The sequence below is a fragment of the Calidris pugnax genome, unplaced genomic scaffold (assembly GCF_001431845.1).
Source record: "Calidris pugnax isolate Ruff unplaced genomic scaffold, ASM143184v1 scaffold175, whole genome shotgun sequence".
Classification (NCBI taxonomy): Eukaryota; Metazoa; Chordata; class Aves; order Charadriiformes; family Scolopacidae; genus Calidris; species Calidris pugnax.
The window spans coordinates 443027-460647 of NW_015090888.1; the positions used below are offsets into that span (position 1 = coordinate 443027).

The following is a 17621-nucleotide window of genomic DNA, read 5'->3' on the forward strand; positions in this document are numbered from 1 at the left end:
ATTTCTGCATGTACCCCTAATTGAATACCCACAGGTGTGGTGGCCTTCTTCAAAAGGGTAAAGTGTTCGCCATAAGGGCACATGGGAAAGCTGCAATTAAGCTGTAACCCTCAGCATTTTACAGCGATGCCTGACTTCCCCATTAGGGCTCACTTTTTCTCTTGTGGGCCACGGACTTAAAAAAATTGTCGCGGGCCACTGAGTGTGTACCCATCATGTCCTACCTCACCATAGTCGCTGTCATCTTTATGACTGTCACTCAGTCTTTTGGACACCTGGTTATCTGGGAAGAGAACAAGGAAGATCACTGAATTTTGTTCTCACTGCAAATACGGCTTGCTCAGGATGGGGAGGTGTGAAAGAGGAGATCTCCTGAATAATCATTTCTGCCTCCTCCTGTCTGCTTTCTGCCTCTGTACTTCTGTCTCTGTCTGTCTTACCGCCTTCTTTCCTCCTCCCCCCTTCTCCCTTCCCTCTCCTTCAGGAGTTCCCCTCTGGCCCACACCTGATATTCAATCCCAGTCGGAGTTAGTGCCTTTTGCTGAGATCAGACACGGCACTGGGGAATCATGTGGCAGAGGAAGGTTGCTATAAATATAGTTAAACCCTGCAATCGCTGCCTTTGGGCAGGAAGGGGAGAGAGAGGCAAAAAGAGGAGGAGGAGGAGGAAGAGGAGGAGGAGGGGCAGAGAGAAAGCGAGTGAAGGAACAGGACAAATCAGAGTGGTCTGAGGAGAGAAAGAAAGGAAGGAGGGAGCAGAGGAAAGTGCGGAGTCCGTGCTCTTGGCCAGAACATGAGGTGGTTCTAGGTAAGGCCCAGAGCGGCAGCTCCATTACAACTGGGAGTGAGGAAGAGTAGAGGCATGGAGAGCTCAAAGACCCTGACGCAGGAGCCCAGATCGAAGTCAGCTTTGTGGGAGGGCCCACCGCAATACGACTATGTCTGCTTTGAGAAATGCACCCGTTACGGGATACCTTTGGAGGCAGGACGCGAGGCCCGGGGGACAGGGGACGACCAGCACTACCTGGAGAACTCCTCCCTCAGCTACCCACAGGTAGGGCTGGACAACTGGGACGTTTGTGGCAGCACAGGTCTCCCTGGGATCACGAAAGGTGTTGGGGTTCCCAGAACGGTGCTGGTAGAGCACACATCCCTGTCCGTTTGCAGTCCTACCAACTCTCCCCTTCGTTTGATGACTCCCAGGTCAAGCGTTGACTTTCATGGTTGCACCTGCATCCAGGAGTGCTATCAGCATTTCGAGTCAGGGGTCATTTTCACCTGCCATGGACACAAAGATAGAATGGGCAAGCTGGGGTGGGGAAAATCAACCAGTTGATCTTCAACTGCAGTTGAAGAGTGACTAAAACAAAGAGGACAGTGATGTATACAGAGGGATATCTGTCTGCACAGCTGTACAGATGAAGTCATGCAGACCAAAAAGCACTTCATGGTCACAGACCCATACCTGTATATGGATAGTTTTGGTAACTCTTAGGGGAGCTGTGAGTGAGAGATTTTCTAACCCTTAAACTTGACCTGACTCTTGCTCTGGTTCACACAAGCAGCGGTTCAGGAAAACTATGTGGGACACAGGTGTACTTTGGTTGGTTATGGCTTCTTGTTCCATTATGCTCTGTATCTCCTCTACCTCTCCTTTTGGGACAGCCTTCTGCAAAGGGGAGGTTCTACAGCAGAGTCCTGGTGTCTAATTTCCTACCGCTCTGCTCAGGCTAAGCTGACTTAAGAAGGCTTTAGAGCAGTGAAGGATCCGATCAAATGATGAGGGAGAGAGTGTGTGAGTGTGGAATTCATACAGAGTGTATATTTCTCCATACATGACGCATGAACACTTAGGTGAATGATTGGGGGATGAAGGAGGGGATGCGTTAATTATTTCCTGAAGACCTTTGTGATTTAGTGATAGCAACAAAACCACATTTGCTGCCCGGAAAAACCTCTTCCAGTAGATAACCTTCCCCATGAGGATTCTATGTGCCATGTTGCAAAAGATTAGAGAATCAATTTCATGGCCATACTCAGGAATTTCTCTTCTGAAACTGCAAAGGAAATGCACCTTGTGCTAAATGTGGGCAGGGAGGGAGAAGCTGTGGGATGCAAACAGTTTCACCAGTGCTCTGGAGATAAGTAGATAGACAACCTCACACATAAACAAGCAGGCCTTAAAATGCATTCCCATGCATATCTTCAGGCAGTAATGTCCCCAAGCAAGTGGGCATTTGTGAACACAAATTGCAATCAAAAAAACAGACAGGCGTATTTATAGATTTACTGAAAAAATATGTCCTAGAAATACTTTTGCATAATCAATCACATACACATGTGCATGTACGTTTATGTATGAAACTTTGCATGCAGACATATTCTGGCAAAACCAGGCTTGCTGCACGTATGTATATTTTGCTAGCCATTCAGGTATATGCATATAAGGTATAAATATGCATTAGGTATAAATTAAGGTATTTATCATTATTAAATTACTATATATAAATATATATAAATTACTATATATACATATATAAAAATTACTATATATACATATATAAAATCACTATACATATAAAATAAATAATTATTTGTTATTATAAAATTAAAATTAAAATAAAAATAAAATTAAAAATACCTTATTAAATTAAGGTCTAAATATGCATTATATATAATGCTAATATATATTATATGCTAATATATATTCTTAACATGCTAATGCATATTTATACCTTATATATATTATATATACCTTGTACAAACATGCACACTTATGTAATTAGCAAGAAAAACAACCTTCTGCCCATATTTTCTTCCATTTCCATGCAGAGTAACCATTGAGATTTCTTTCCCCGCTGTCATGTGAAAAAACACTTGGCAGAGAGAGATTTTGATTCTGTTGTGCCCTTTTCTTTTGCCTTCTGTTTTGTATGTAGGTTGGAAGCTATTTCAGACCAGCTTTGTGATTTGATTTGGTTTACAGAAGCCTCAGAACAGTGAAATCTTGGTCGTTGGCCCAGGACCAAACTGATGGTCAAAAAACAAATAATTGTTAATAGATAATAAAATAATAATAGTAGTCAGATAATAATAGTAATATATACATAATTTTGGACAATTAAGATAGTAGGTATATGATAGATGATGTAATTGATAAAAATATACATTGTCATACACTGTAGGATTTTGTATTGTCTTCTTTCTGCATGAGAAAACAGCTACAGCTGGTGAAGTATTTAGAAGCTGTATTATTCATGACTATAGAAAGGATGTTCATGGCAATACACAGATGGGTGTAGTGGGAGGGGTGTGTAATGAGTAATTAGGCAATGCAGTAATACAGAATAACAGGCTCGCAGAAAGATGTAGGTGAGAGGGGCTTCTGGAGGTCTCTAGCCCAAGCCCCTGCCCGCAGCAGGGCTGACTCAAAAGCTAGGTCGGGTTGTCCAGGCATGTTCTGAACATCTCCAAGACTGAAGATTCCCCTGGGCACCTGTTCCTGTGCTGAGCTACCCTCTGGAGGGAGTGGATGGGGACATGTTTTCCTTTTGCATAGACTTTCCTTTCTTGCAAGTTATGGCTTTTTCCTTTTGTCCTTCACTGCCCCTCCAAGAAGTATTGCTGTGACATTTCTCTCCAACCCCCCTCTCTCTTCAGGTGGTGGGACTGCTGTTAAATCTCCCCTTTGCCTTCCGTTCTTCGGGAAGAGCTATTATTTTGTTGCTGCTCCTCACATGTGCTTCATTGGCTCTATATCTAAACAGTTGAGCCTAGACCTTTTACTGACATTTACATTTGCTTATGAAGTGAGTTTGGGGAGGTTTCAGTTTTGAGACCAAATATGGCTACTCTTTCGTGATCCATCAGAAAAAAAATCCTAAGGAAGATCATTTCAGGAGCAGCAGGTTGGCTACAAGGTGGGAGTGAGAGGGGTGAGCAGTAGAGCCCAAGGCCACCTCAGTGGCCAGGAGCAGCAGATTAAAAACAGTATACACTGGGAATGCTGGGGGAAGGGATTTCAGGACTAGAGTATGTTGAGAAGAACATATTGTTCAGTCTGAATGGCATGGGGAATAGCTTTGGACTGTGAGATGAGGACAATTTTGGGCAGGTGCTGAGCTTTCAGAAAATAGCTCCCAGAAAAGTCTTGAGATTATGGTGCTGTACATATTTTTCCCCTGAGATTCTCTGCAGCTTTTCCTCCATTACTCAAGCAATGAAACTTCCCCATCTTTTTTTGGAAAGATAAACCCTGCTGGTTTACAGTTAAATATTAATAAATGCTATCTCCCTTAAAATGAACTTTACCCTGGTTGTTTTTTGGGGTTCTCCTCTCCCCTTCTTCCTCCTTAACAGTATTTATACCTTCAGCTGTTTTTGCACCGTTATCATGTTCTCACTCAGCATTTAGCCAAGCTGGGCATGATAGTACTTTTTCTGGCTCAACCCTTTAGGTGGTAATTGATATATTTTAACATTCCGGTTTTACTGGTGCTCGGAAACTCTGCATTCCTTGTGTTAGTGAGCGCATCAAAAGAAGGAACTGTGTTATATTTTTAGTTTTATATGTCTTCTAATGGAGTGGATATTTCTTACCTAACCTACTTTTGCTTTAAGGTCATCCTCTGATTTCTGGATTCTTTCTCTCTCCCACAATCTCCTACCATTTTAAATAGTGCCAGAGTCCTGGAAAGAAAAGCATGTGTATGAGACAATCTTTAAGTGAATTGAGACTAAGTTGTTCTATAGGACAGAACCTTCATTTTCGTGTCTGGAGACTAATTCCTTTTTCCCCACATCCTGACTGCACCATTTTCCAGCTAGATAGAAGCAGTGAACTAGAATACCATATGAGGACTTTTACCATTCATACTACTATATTGTCATGCTATTCCATCTGGGCAGTTGGAAGACTGTAATTTGAACATCATACTTGGCATGGATTTGAGTTCATAGTTTGGATTAAGCTGTATTTGATATAAACCTATCCCTCGTGACCATGTAAAGGCAATGAAACATTAGCTGAGGTGATGTGAAGATGCATTTGTCTAAAATCTGCTGGTACTTGCCATTTCTGGCTGAAATAGACACAGTGAGAGAAAAAAGGAGCAGTCTGCTGTTTACGACTGGATTCTGCATGTGACAGCTTATCTTATATATGAAGCTTGTCAGTCTGATGTTTCACTGCCTGTATTATGGGGGTCAGAGCACATCCATTCCTCACTTCAAAGAGTCTGCATTGCTTAATTTGCCTAGAGTGTGTTGATAATCATGTGGTTAATAATTACATTCAATTTGTCAGCTTCCAATGTAGAAGAATACTTTCAGATGTTCAGATAGCATCAATTTGTTTAAGAGACAGTAGGTAGGCCACCTTAAGAACAGGATGATTTAAAAAAGCCTAGATGTGTGTTCTGTGAAAAAAACGTTAGGGTTTTCAAAGGGAGCTACTGCACGTGGTTCAAGGCTCTCACAAGGAATATGAAAATAAATAAACGAGTTAGGACCTTCAGTCATATTTGTTACGTGGAAATATGAATTGGTTGATCACTGAAACAGGTGGTCAGAGAAGCCAGGGAAATTCCACCCTTAGAGATATTTAGGAGTTGCCTGGACAAGGTCTTGAGCAGCCTAATCTGGCTTTGGAGTTCCCATGCTGCAAGCAGGGACTCGGACTAGAAACTTCCAGAGGTGCCTTCCAGTCTAAATCTTTCAGTGAGTTTCTGAATTTATTAGATCTCAAGGTAAAAAGAGCAACATCTCCTGTGTCACTTTGAAAGGAGGAGACATGAAGCAATCAAATAGAAATGTCTCCTAAGCACATGATAGTGCTTTATATCCCTCATATGTCTTGTCTTTCTCCAGCTGAAGTGTCTGATTTTGCTGATCATAGCACTGCTCACTCTCCTCCCGCCACTCAGAAAATCTTAGAGAAGCAGATGGGGAGAAAGCTGGGGAAGAAGCAAAGGGTCACCTTGGGAAGTGCCAAGATCACAGGCTGTGCTTCAGGTGGTGACCTGGCCTCAGGTAAAGCCAAATCCAGTTTATTGAAGGACATGTGAGGAGGAGAGGCTTATTCTCTGCTTCTCAAATGCACACCTTCCCCAGCTGTACTCTGAAAGGGTGCAGCAGGGTAGCTGCTCTGATAAACAAACAAGGGGGCACAGTCAGGATCCTTCAGACTCCCTTGAAGTCTTGTTGACAAGGTGGCACAACTGCCAGTTGTACTACAGATCCATGTATGATATGGCATTGGTAAACACGGGTGTGAATGGCATATAACCAATTGCATTTCAAGATCAGTACCTGAAGACGAAGACTAGATTAGGTAGTTAGGAAATTCAGAGGAACTGGAGATAGGAGAAGCCTTAGCATGATGATTTGGGTAAATAATGGGAGGAGGTGTGTAAGTACCCTGTGATATGTCTGAGCTGCTGCTGCTTGTTTTCCTCTGCAGGCACCACCAGTGGCTGTGTGCCCTGTGAAGCATTCCTTGGCAGCAGGAGGAACAGATGCGGGATGTTCCTGCAGCCTGTTTGATAGTGTAATACCTCTCGAAACCTTCAGAGATGTTCTACAGTGCTGCTGAAATCTATGAGACAGCCCTGAGGGTGGCAGTCTGGTGTGAACTACTTTGACCTTCTTTTGTACCTCCAGAAAGCCTGTTCAGTCTCTTCAGACAACAGCCAGCTCTTTCTCAGGATGTTGGAAAACAATTAATATTCTGTGTTCATATCTTGTACCCCCAAAAAGATTAAAAAAGATTTTGGAGTGAATGAGAAGAGGGAACCAGACAGGAAAAAGGAAAAAAAAAAAAAAAAGATGAACTGCATCTGTCTGAGAGTTTCTGTGTCTCTGTCTCCCTGCTTGGGTACATTTGGGTTTGCACCTTGAACTGTTAGTAAATCTGCCTTTTCATCTTAAATTCTACTTGTGAAGGAGCGTTTCCCTTACCCTTCCCTTTTGTTCTCTCTTGCTTCCTGCTCCTCTAGCTTTATGGCCAATACACAGATCAGATAACCAACTTCGCAGAAAAGGAAGCAGCAAAACTACTGTACAAGAAGCAGAACAATGAAAGACCCCTGAAACGTGAGAGTCAAGTAGAGATCAAAGAAGAGCACTATTCCAAATGTCAAGGTAAGGGCAATTCATCTTTCATTACCCTATGTCCAGACATTGGGTAGACCAGCCAGAGAGACGGAATTTTAGCAAGGTAAAAAACAAGAAAATTGTGACTGGGGAGAAGCAGAAAAGGAAGAAAAAGGAATCACAGTGGATCGAAAATACTTTTTTCATGTGAGCTTTCATCCTAGGAAGAGCCAAGATCTGCTTGGAAAAAAGAATGGTCCCAAGTTAATAATATTTTCCATAACAGATCTCTGTAACAAGAGGAAATGGGCTTTCTCATGTTAGATTTTTGCTGCTAGTGCACAAAATGTTAAATTCCACCCACCCCAGCTTTTTTTTTTTTTTTTTTTTTTTAGTAAACTGCATATGGTTTTGCAGGACTGTGTAAGAGAGAGATGGGTATCAGTCCTTCAACACGAAACCCATGATGCTTCCAAATAAATCCTTACTGCAGTTAGTTCTCAGCCCAGGAGACAAGAGACAGACACAGGCTTCATCTATGTTCCTTCAGTTTTTCTGGTTCACTCTTCCCTCCACAGACTGTGCTAGACGCATCCAGAAATATGTTACCAAGAAGCTTGGAGAGGACTGGATTTTCCTGGTTCTCTTGGGTCTGGCCATGGCGTTGGTGAGCTGGGGAATGGATTATGCCAGTGCGAAGAGCCTACAGGGTGGGTCCCATTCAGGTGTTGCAAAAACACACTGTAAATTATGTTAATGTTTTACAAAGCCCAGTGACAATGTTCCTCCTCCTTTAACATCAGTGTCCCATCCTCACCCCTTGCTGCCTGGGAAGTTTGAAGTACTTGCAATGTAGTAGAGAAAAGGTTAACTAGGGAGAGGTTCTTTAAAGGGATGGCAGGGAAAAATTTGGAAGTAAGTGGGCAGAAACAAAGGATATGTTTATGATGAGCCAAAGAAAACATGTTATTTTGACTCCCTTTCCCTCCTGCTCCATTAAACATGTAGGGGCACAGGGAAGTGGTACTGTGGTCATTCCTATCATACTGGTTCCCATCTTCCCCAGAAACAATGAGCACGTGGAAGATGGGCAGGAGAAGGGCTCTTGGATGCCCTCCTGACACTGTTTCTGTTTTTTACTCATTGTTCTTTCCAGTTTTTATTTATACAGTGCCCTGCAGTTCCCTGCTACCTGGCCACATACTGCTCTCTCCTTTGTCTCTTTTCACACAGATCTCCTAATCACTGTCTTATATTCCTTCACTACATTTTTCCTATGGTCCCTCTCCCCTTTGCCAGCTGTAACAATTACAAGATCTTTCAGTCCTCCTGCCCCCCATCTTGGTGCATACCTGTACACACGACATTGTCCACATTCTGTTAACTGCACTGTCTCTTTGTCCTTACCCTCAGTGTCCCAGAACTGACCTGCACACACACCCCAGCCCTTTCCCTTCCTGCCCCCCATCTTGGTGCATACACATGTACACATGACATTGCCCACATTCTGTTAACTGCACTGTTTCTTTGTCCTTACCCTCAGTGTCCCAGTCCTGACCTGCACACACACCCCAGCCCTTTCCTCTCAGCACTCTTGGCTGCTGATGTCCACCAGACACTGCAGTTCCTCAGCCCAATGTTCTTCCTTCTAGAGCTTCCCCATCCACCAGGCGTCTGGCATCCCCTACCAGTTTCAGGGAGCCCCTGTCCTTTATGCTGCCCACAGCTGAGTCATTTGTTGTTTTTTTCTTTCCCTCCACCAAGTCTCAGGCTCCTGCTGTATGGGGAGCCAGCTCAGGCAAAGAGCCTCCTCCTCCTGCTGCACAGGAGCTGCAGTTCAGTTTGGATTCTCAGCAGCTCGTCGTGCTGTTGCACCTGGCTGAGCAATGGTACCACTGCTGTTTTAACAGTTGGCACAGCTCCCTTCATGCTGCTACTCTAAAAGACAGATCAAAATCAGAGCTCTTAAGCTAGTTTTTATGAAGGAATGATTTTCATGTGATTGAGATGGAGGAGAGGGCACTAGCTATTGGTGGGCCACTTTATTGTCCTTCAGGATCCACACAAGATCCTCGGGTTGCCAAATAAAAAGACCCTGTGCAGTGATTCATCCTCACAATTGCATGTAACATACCTCTTCTTACGCCACATTTGAGCACAGGTATTGATAGTGTTTAAGAACAGGGAGCCATTTCTACCCATTCCTGCAGAATCGCTCTTTTATTTGGGAAACTTGTACTCCAAAAGTAACAAGGCATGTCTTAGAAAATGAGGACTTTAGAATAACATTTCTCAGGGAGATTTAGTATGGGCAGGTTTAGCAAGTGTGTGATTCTTTGATGTCTACCAACCTGTTTGGAGCAGCTGTGGTTACTGACGCCTTCTTTGTTTCTTTGCCTACAGCCTACAAGTGGATGTACCGAGAGCTGCACCCGAATGTTCCTCTGCAGTATCTGGTGTGGGTCACATACCCACTTGTTCTTATTCTGTTTGCGGCCATTTTCTGCCACCTCGTCTCTCCACAGGCTGTTGGTGAGGGCAGAAGGCATGGCAAGACGTGTTTCTGTCTGTCTCGTTTTTCTTATTCCATTTGCCTGCGGGTTTTGTTCATCCCCTGCTCTGCTGTTGTTTTCAGGGTCTGGAATCCCAGAGGTGAAGACCATAATGAGGGGAGTGGTCCTCAAGGAATATCTCACTCTCAAAGCTTTTGTGGCCAAAGTTGTGGGCCTCACGGCTGGGCTTGGAAGTGGCATGCCTGTGGGGAAAGAGGTAAATATTGCTGTTTTCATGTGCAGTAGTGGCCAGGTCTGGGAGGTAGGAGGAGTCCTCTGTGGAAGAAGAGTCAATAAATGTTTTCTTTCTTTTGCCACCATTCCTCTTAAAGCTCTGCTCTTTCTAGCAACACTTGGCCATTTTCCTTCTACTTCGAAAGGCTTGATATAAAAAACGTCAAAGAACTGAAGTCAGCTAATCTTTGAGATGAAAAAAAAAAATAATATTGGAGGACTGCCTGAGATGGCCAAAGAGAAATTATGAGATCTGCAATGGCTAAATGGTTGTCAGTAACCAGAGGGTAACCTTCTCTGATTTCCTCCTTCTCTCTTCTAGGGTCCTTTTGTGCATATTGCCAGTATCTGTGCTGCAGTACTCAGCAAGTTCATGTCAGTCTTCTGTGGTGTGTATGAGGTAAGGCACATGTCTCTGCATGCAGCTCTTCCACAGGTTGAACCCCTGAGACACATGGGATAGCATTGGTAGGACACAAAACACAGAGGAAACATATAGATTGAAGTTCACTGTGCTGGTATAGAGCAGTAAAATAGAACCCAAAGAAAACGGTGGTGGGAGGCCAGATATGCATTCAAATAACTGTTCAGGACCACCAATGTTATCTACCAATTACACAGAGGCTGGTTAGAAATACGCCTTTGACAAGTTTTCAATCTCATGATGCTGATACCTGTGCACTGTAATCACTGTCTGTATAAAAAAGTAGCTGCAGACAAAGATCAATTTGTCTTTAAGCCAAATTTATACAGCATTGCTAATTATAGACACTGACACTCTCCAGGCTTTTGCTGTCGCAGAACAGCCTCTGCAGGCTGATCACTGTATTGACTAGTTGAATATATATATATAAAAAAAATCTATTAACTGCTTATATAGCTAAATGTAGGAACTGCTTTACATACAGGCTCTTAGCAGAAGCTGGCTGTGTAATTCAACAATAGGAGGTGCTGTTCTACTTGAGTAGATCCTGTCTGTGTAGAAGGACCAGATGTCACTGCTGAAGACCAGCTGCCAGTACTAAAGACCGCACTAAAGTGTGTAGAGCCTGCTATTTGTAATAGCAGTGGCTGAATCTGCTGCTGGCTGTTGCTTTGTTTCATTGTTCTGGATCCTAACCTCCTTGCTTTGCTCCCTCTAACCCCAGCATGCCCTTCTCTGGCTGCACTCTCTGTTACAGAATGTGCATAGGCAGTTCGACCTCCTGGTGGCGGCTTGCACAGTTGGAGTTGGATGTTGCTTCGGGGCTCCTCTTGGAGGCAAGTGTCTTCCTATATGTGACATTTAATGTACAGCTCATTTAGCCTCTTGCTGTGAGATTTCCTGCTCTCAGGAAAAGGTTCTCCACAGATTCCTCTTCCACTCTAGCAACACAAGTTCTTTCTTTTCACGTGGACCTGATAACAGTGAAAGAAAGGGAAGGCTGTAGGAAAAGTGACACCTCTTAATATGCTGATTTCTAATGATGCAGCTTGTTCAGTCCCTGCCATGGATGTTGTTCAACCTGGAGAGCACCAAGCACTGTCCAGAAAGTCAATAAAGATTGACTAGAGAATAGAAGTTAAAAAAACCCTTCATTTTTGCAACATCTAAGGGCAGAAGAAGGTGGCAATTGTGACAGGAAGTGATCATGTGAATAGGAACCTACTGTATGAATGCTTCTTCAGTGGACTGGAGAACAGAATTATCAGTGTGTAAAGTTTTGGGCTCCCCATATAAGATGATGAGAAGGGCCAGTAAGATGATTGGGAGGTTGGAGTAATGGTGTATGTGAAGAAGATAAGGAAACTGGGTTTGCTCCGCCTAAAGGAGAAAAGGCTAAAGGGGGATGGTCTAACTGATGTCATCAACCACCTAAAAGGGTATTTTAGCAAAGATTGATCCAAACTCTTTTCAGAGCAGCACAGTGCAAGAGACAACAGGCACAACCTACAATAAGAGAAATTCTGACTCTATATAAGGAAAATAGGTTCCTCTCCCCCTGAGGTGGTTCAGCACTGGCACAGATGTCCAGAGAGTCCAGGGAATCTTCACCCTTGGAGCTCTTCAGGACTTATCTGAACAAGAACCTGATCTAGCCTTGGAATTGGCACAACTCAGAGCAGGGAGTTGGAGGAAACACGTCTAGTGGTTCCCACTTTTCCATGATTGCACTGTGAGGAGAAATGTGGAAATTTATCTCTGTCCCCTCACATTTGTCTTCCGATTCATGGAATTTCTTTAAACAGCACATGTGCCACAGGTACATGGTAACTTCTTCATAAAACAGTGGAAATATATTCATAAATAATGTGTCCTAAAATGTTTTCCATTCTTTGTTGTGTCTTCATTTCACTTTTCCCATGGTTATTGTGCCTGGAAGTTTAAGGTGTTTTCGAAATGCGATGTTTTTTCTAAGTTGGCTTTGTTTCTTCCATACACTACTTTCCTGTTAGTCTTCAAATGGATGAGTTAGTTGACAAATACAACATAGTCTTTCATCAGCAATAATGATGATCTTTACTCTGGTTTGCTATTAAAAAAAAAAAAAAGGAAGTAACATAGTTTGTCAGCTACAAATTAGAGGTTTTTCAGTTGGTAACTTGAGAAAAGATGCACCAGGAAGAAAATCAGGTTCAGCAAGAGAGGCTGAGAGCTGTGTATATGTGGCAATATACCAAGTTGGAGACAGTCTGAGCTGAAGTCTGAGGCTTCAAGGCAAAACTTGTAAGTCTGCCAAAAGCCTTGAGAGAAAGCAGGTTCAGAAACAAGGTTTAGACCACAGGCAGGTGGAACCATTGGCAGTATACAGGAGAATGGTATCTGTCTTAATGTAAAAAAAATAAAAATGAAAAAGACCAAAACTCAAAAAACCTTCCATAACACAGTCTACAGTTCTTGTTTCTTTCTCTATACCAGGAATTAATGTAGTCTCAGAGACTGCAGGACACATTGTACATAGTTCAATAGGAGAGGCTAGAGAAGAGAAGGTTAAAGGGGGAGTTTTCTAATTGATGTCTTCTGTAGCTAAAGGAGATGTTAGAGAGACAAAATAGCCAAATGCTTCTCAGAAAAAAGGACAAGAAACAACAGGCACAACTTGCAACAAGGGAAATTCTGTCTTTGCATAAAAAAATAATCTCCCCTACCCCCAAAGATTTTCCGGGTGGCACAAATGCCAAGACAGTCTGGGGAATCTCCACCCTTGGAGGTGCTCAGGGCTCACCTAGCACCTTGATCCTGAGCACCCTGATCTAGCCTTGAAGTTAGCGCAGCTCTGAGCAGAGTTGGAGAGGAAGCATTCAGAAGTACCTTCCAGGCTAAAGCTTGCTGTGAGTCTGTGATAACATTGTAGTATGGGAACAAACTGAAAGTTATCTTAGCTTTTGTAGCCCTAGTTGGGTTCCTCTTATGGATTCACACCAGATTTCTGAATGTGATTTCCATTCCCCAGGAGTCATGTAATCTTTAGCTAACCTTTGTTCAGGATACAGCTTGAAACTTCATGTCATATTGCCCACGGTGCATAACTTCTTGGTGGTGTTGGTGGTGAACGCCACCCTGTGTGGCGTTTTGAGGAGCCCTCAAAATGGGTTTGAAAAGCCATTTTAGCCCTTGACAAGAAAAAGGTGCCCAGCCTACTTTTTCTGAGTGCACTCTGGTACCCTTTGATTGTCTGTTTGTTTTGACCTATCTGGCTGCTCCTCTGCTGCTACACAGCACCAGCACTTTGACCTGGAAGATGCCATATGCCACAAGATGTACTTAGTGGTTGCTCCAAGTTTCGCTCTCTCATACTGTTCTTCAACATTGTCACATCAGGCTTTGCGCCTTCAAACAACTTTAATTACCTCCTGCCATACTGCAGGCAAGAGGTAATTGCACATACCCTCTGTTTAAAGCTGTTAATCACCTTGTTGGTGGGCTCCCGCTATTCCCCACTTTGAACTGAACCCCATCCCTCTCTGAAAATGATTATGTCTTAAGGCACAGGGGCACTGATGGGACCCAGAAGTTACCTAGAACAAATCTGTGGATAAGGACACATTGCTCTGGGTTAGGGAATGGACCATGGCCCATTTTTCTTGGGTTGTGCAGAGGTAGCCTCAAGACACCTTTTGGTTGAGGCTCTATGAAAGACCTGCTCAGGTAGACAGAAATTCATGACCTTCTGGCCTTAGAATTCATCCTGGCCACTCAGATTCCCATCATAACACAAGACCATCCCTTCTCACAACTCTTGTGGGAGATCTAACAGGCTACTTTGGGAACACACGATAGTAGAAAGTGCCAAATACACTGGCTTTTAAAACTGGTGTATTACACATCACTTAGGATTTAGACAAAATAAAATAAAACCTATCTGCTCACCTTCCACCACCCTCAGGCAGTTCAGGGCCAAATCTTGGAGAAAGAGCAGAAGAGCAGTTTCTCCCTTTCAACAGCTCTATGTCTTCCAAAACTGTTTCTACCCATTATGCTTTCTATTTCCCTGTTTTCACCAGGACAGCACAATGTTAGGTGACCTGTTAACCCACTCACCTGCCCCAGGTGACAGGACCAGGCGTCTGTCCACACTCGGCTCTAGACACACGTGTGCCTTGTGCACACAGACTCCTAGGGTGGGGTTTTTGGGGCACTCTCTTGCACATGAGCATCCTGGGATTCCCTGCCAAAGTGAAAGAGATGGAGTAAAACACCCTTACGCACCCTCCACCCTCTGGAGGGCTTTCCACAAGGCATTTCTTCTACAGTGACAGAAATGTGCATGTTTCAATGAAAGATGAGATGCTGCCTCCTCCACGTGTCTTGAGGATGTGATTTCAGGTATATGCCTTCCTTGTGCCAGGTCTTGTCTCTTGAATGTTATGAAGCCACCCAGAAGGGAGAAGTAAGATAAATATAGCTGTAACTCTGAGACTGGTTGACAGAGCTAGGTGACAGCACGTGGCCACACCTGCCAATTCTGCTACTCACTCTCTGCTTTCCTCCCTTCTTTCTTCTGTTTGTCTGTCTCTCTTTGTCTCTTTCACCAGTAGCAGCCATATTATTACACGGATGTCCTGACTGTGGGTTGCGCCGTGGGGGTCGGCTGCTGCTTTGGGACACCACTTGGAGGCAAGTGGCTGTTCTGTTTCCTTTTCCTCAGGTACCTAAATCCTCTCCTGCCTAGTCCTCTCCTCCTCTCCCCCTTTCCTGCACCGTAGTCTTGATCTGTCACCTACTCTGACGCATTCTATTTTCCACATGTTGTCAGCCTTCTGGAGGCAAGAGGGGAAGGGTCTCTAGAACAGTGGTCTCCAAATGGGGGTGTGCAGACCCCAGGGGGTACCTAAGATGATCCTTTGGGTTGTGGGAAGAAAATACTTGAATTTTTTTTTTTTTTTTTAATCTAAAAAATAAATAAAGAAAGCTTCACTAATATTCAGTACATGTATTGGCAGTGGTGCCCTCATTCGGTCCATATGTCAGGTGGCCAATTGACACATACAGTGCTTGAGGTGTCCTGGGTGTAATGTGGAGGGTTAACAGTGGTGCCCTCACTCATTTCCTTGCTTTCAGCATATTGCAATATATTGCAATCACTGCGTGCCAGCTTAAGTGGATTTATGGATTATATTATCAAGTGATAAGTAAACAAACCCTCACTAAATGGACAAGTGGCTTAAAAAGATTCCTGCAAAGGAGCCATGGATTGAAGATAATACTAATGATGCGAGCACAGACAAATGACAAGAGAATGGCAGAGCTGACACTTCTACTCTTACTACATGCTCTTCATCAGCCACGTTGCAGGGTACAAACGATGACCAGCTAATCAAGTCTGACAAGTTGGCCAAAAAAAAATCAAAATTATCAAAGGCTATTTTAAATATGGATTTACATCTGCTGTCATTAACAAGGAAGCTCACCCTAAGTGCAGATTGTGCTTTGAGAAGTTAGCTATTGATGGCATGAAGCCATCAGAATTAGCAAGACATTTAAAAGGTAAGCATCCAGAACATGAAGACAAACCTCTACAGTTTTTTTCAGCAGTGTTTCAAGCTATGTGATATCCAATCCAGTACTTTACAGAATTTCACTGAATTTAATGATAAACATTTAGAAACCTCATTTGAGGTTTCTTGCTTCATAGAAGAAGACAAAAAGCCACTGGGGAAGCATTTTTTTTCCTGCCACAGTAAAAATGGCTGCAATAATACAAAGAAAGCAATGTGATGGCAAACTAAAATGCACTCCTTCATCAGCAAACACTGTTGGAAGATGTGTAGGAAAAAAAAAAAACAACCAAAATGACAGAGTCACAGCATTATAGGGGTTGGAAGATCAGAGATCAGAGATCAGAGCTCATCACCTTCGGAGATCATCTTCTTGCTGGAGGTTTGAAGAAACAAGTATCAGTACAAATCACACAGTGTGAGAGGCTTGCTATACAGCTGGATGAAAGTACAGATGTTATTAACATGTCTCAGCTTATGATATTTGCTAGATTCTCTTCTGATTGTGAAATACATGAAGAACTATAGTCTGTGAGCCACTAAAGGAAAGATCTACCAGAGAAGCTATATTCTCAACAGTAAATTACTTCATTAATACAAACGTTTTACGGAAAAGCTATGCAAGTGTAACAACTGGTGAAGCAACTGCTTTGACTGGCATAAGAAGAGATTGCGTGGTAAGGTTACATAGATAGCACCACACCTGAAAGTCATTCACTGTGTTGTTCACAGGCAAGCTATTGCAGCAAAGAAATTGGAGCCAGACATGCACAAAGTGCTACAGGATGTCATCAAGGTGGTTAGTTTAATAAGAAACAAGACCTTGAAACAGTAGAATCTTTACAATACTTCATCACGAGATGGGGAGTGACCATGGAAATACTTTATACCATACAGACATTTGCTAATTTTCTCACAGCAATGAGCTGTTTTTGACTTTGAAGACCAATTACACATTTTTCTTTTACAAAAAGATGGGTGTTCTGAATTTGCTGATCTTTTCTGTGATGACAAGCATCTGTCAGTAGCACGCTACCTAGCAGTTATTTTCAAAAAAATAAACATACTTGATGTGAAGGTGAAAGTGGTGTTCTATCAGTGGTTGAGAAAGTAACTGCTTTTCAATAGAAACTTGTGGAGATTTTGTGATTTTGTTGCCAAATACAATGTAAGTGTGTCAATAACTCGACTTGTAGACATAAAAGACTTGGAAACAGAAAATTCTAACCTGTTTAAAAATCTTCCAGATTAGGAGTTTCAGTGGGTTTTGAACCCATTTGTTAAAGATCTACAAAGTCAACACCTTCTGATTAGTTTGCAAGAACAACTGATTGACATCAGGGAAGATGGAAATTTACTATCCAAATTTCAACAAAAATCTTTGAAAAGTGGTGAATGGGATTGAAAAAATAGTATCATGATTTAGTCAGCACAGCCAATGATGCGTTTCTTGCATTTGGATCTGTGTATCTTTGTGAGTTATCTTTTTCAGCTATGATAGCCATTAAGACCAAATATCAAAATAGACTGAGCATAGAACCAGACCTTTGAATCACTTTATCACAAAGTATTAAATCAAGATTTTTCAAAAAGAAAGAATATCAATATTTTTAGTGAGAACAAAAAATTTGTTGTTCCATTAATATATAAAACAAATTACTTTTTAAAAATTTTGTTTATTTTATCTTTATCTTGTCTTTTTTAATTGTTTTTTTGTGTGTGTGTATGTTTTGAATTGTACTTAATATATTAGTACAGTAATAA

General features: G+C 42.6%; 1 protein-coding gene across 1 annotated transcript in view; it reads left to right on the forward strand.

The window, feature by feature from the left end:
• The first annotated feature begins 862 nt into the window (after positions 1 to 862).
• Positions 863 to 17621, forward strand: part of CLCN1 (chloride channel, voltage-sensitive 1) — a 40639-nt gene continuing 23880 nt past the window's right edge. Inside the window, exons 1-7 of the mRNA XM_014947504.1 lie at positions 863 to 1054; positions 6996 to 7140; positions 7671 to 7802; positions 9496 to 9624; positions 9728 to 9861; positions 10201 to 10278; positions 14898 to 14976. Of these exons, the coding sequence (XP_014802990.1) occupies positions 863 to 1054; positions 6996 to 7140; positions 7671 to 7802; positions 9496 to 9624; positions 9728 to 9861; positions 10201 to 10278; positions 14898 to 14976 (889 nt within the window). The remainder of the gene's footprint in view (positions 1055 to 6995; positions 7141 to 7670; positions 7803 to 9495; positions 9625 to 9727; positions 9862 to 10200; positions 10279 to 14897; positions 14977 to 17621) is intronic.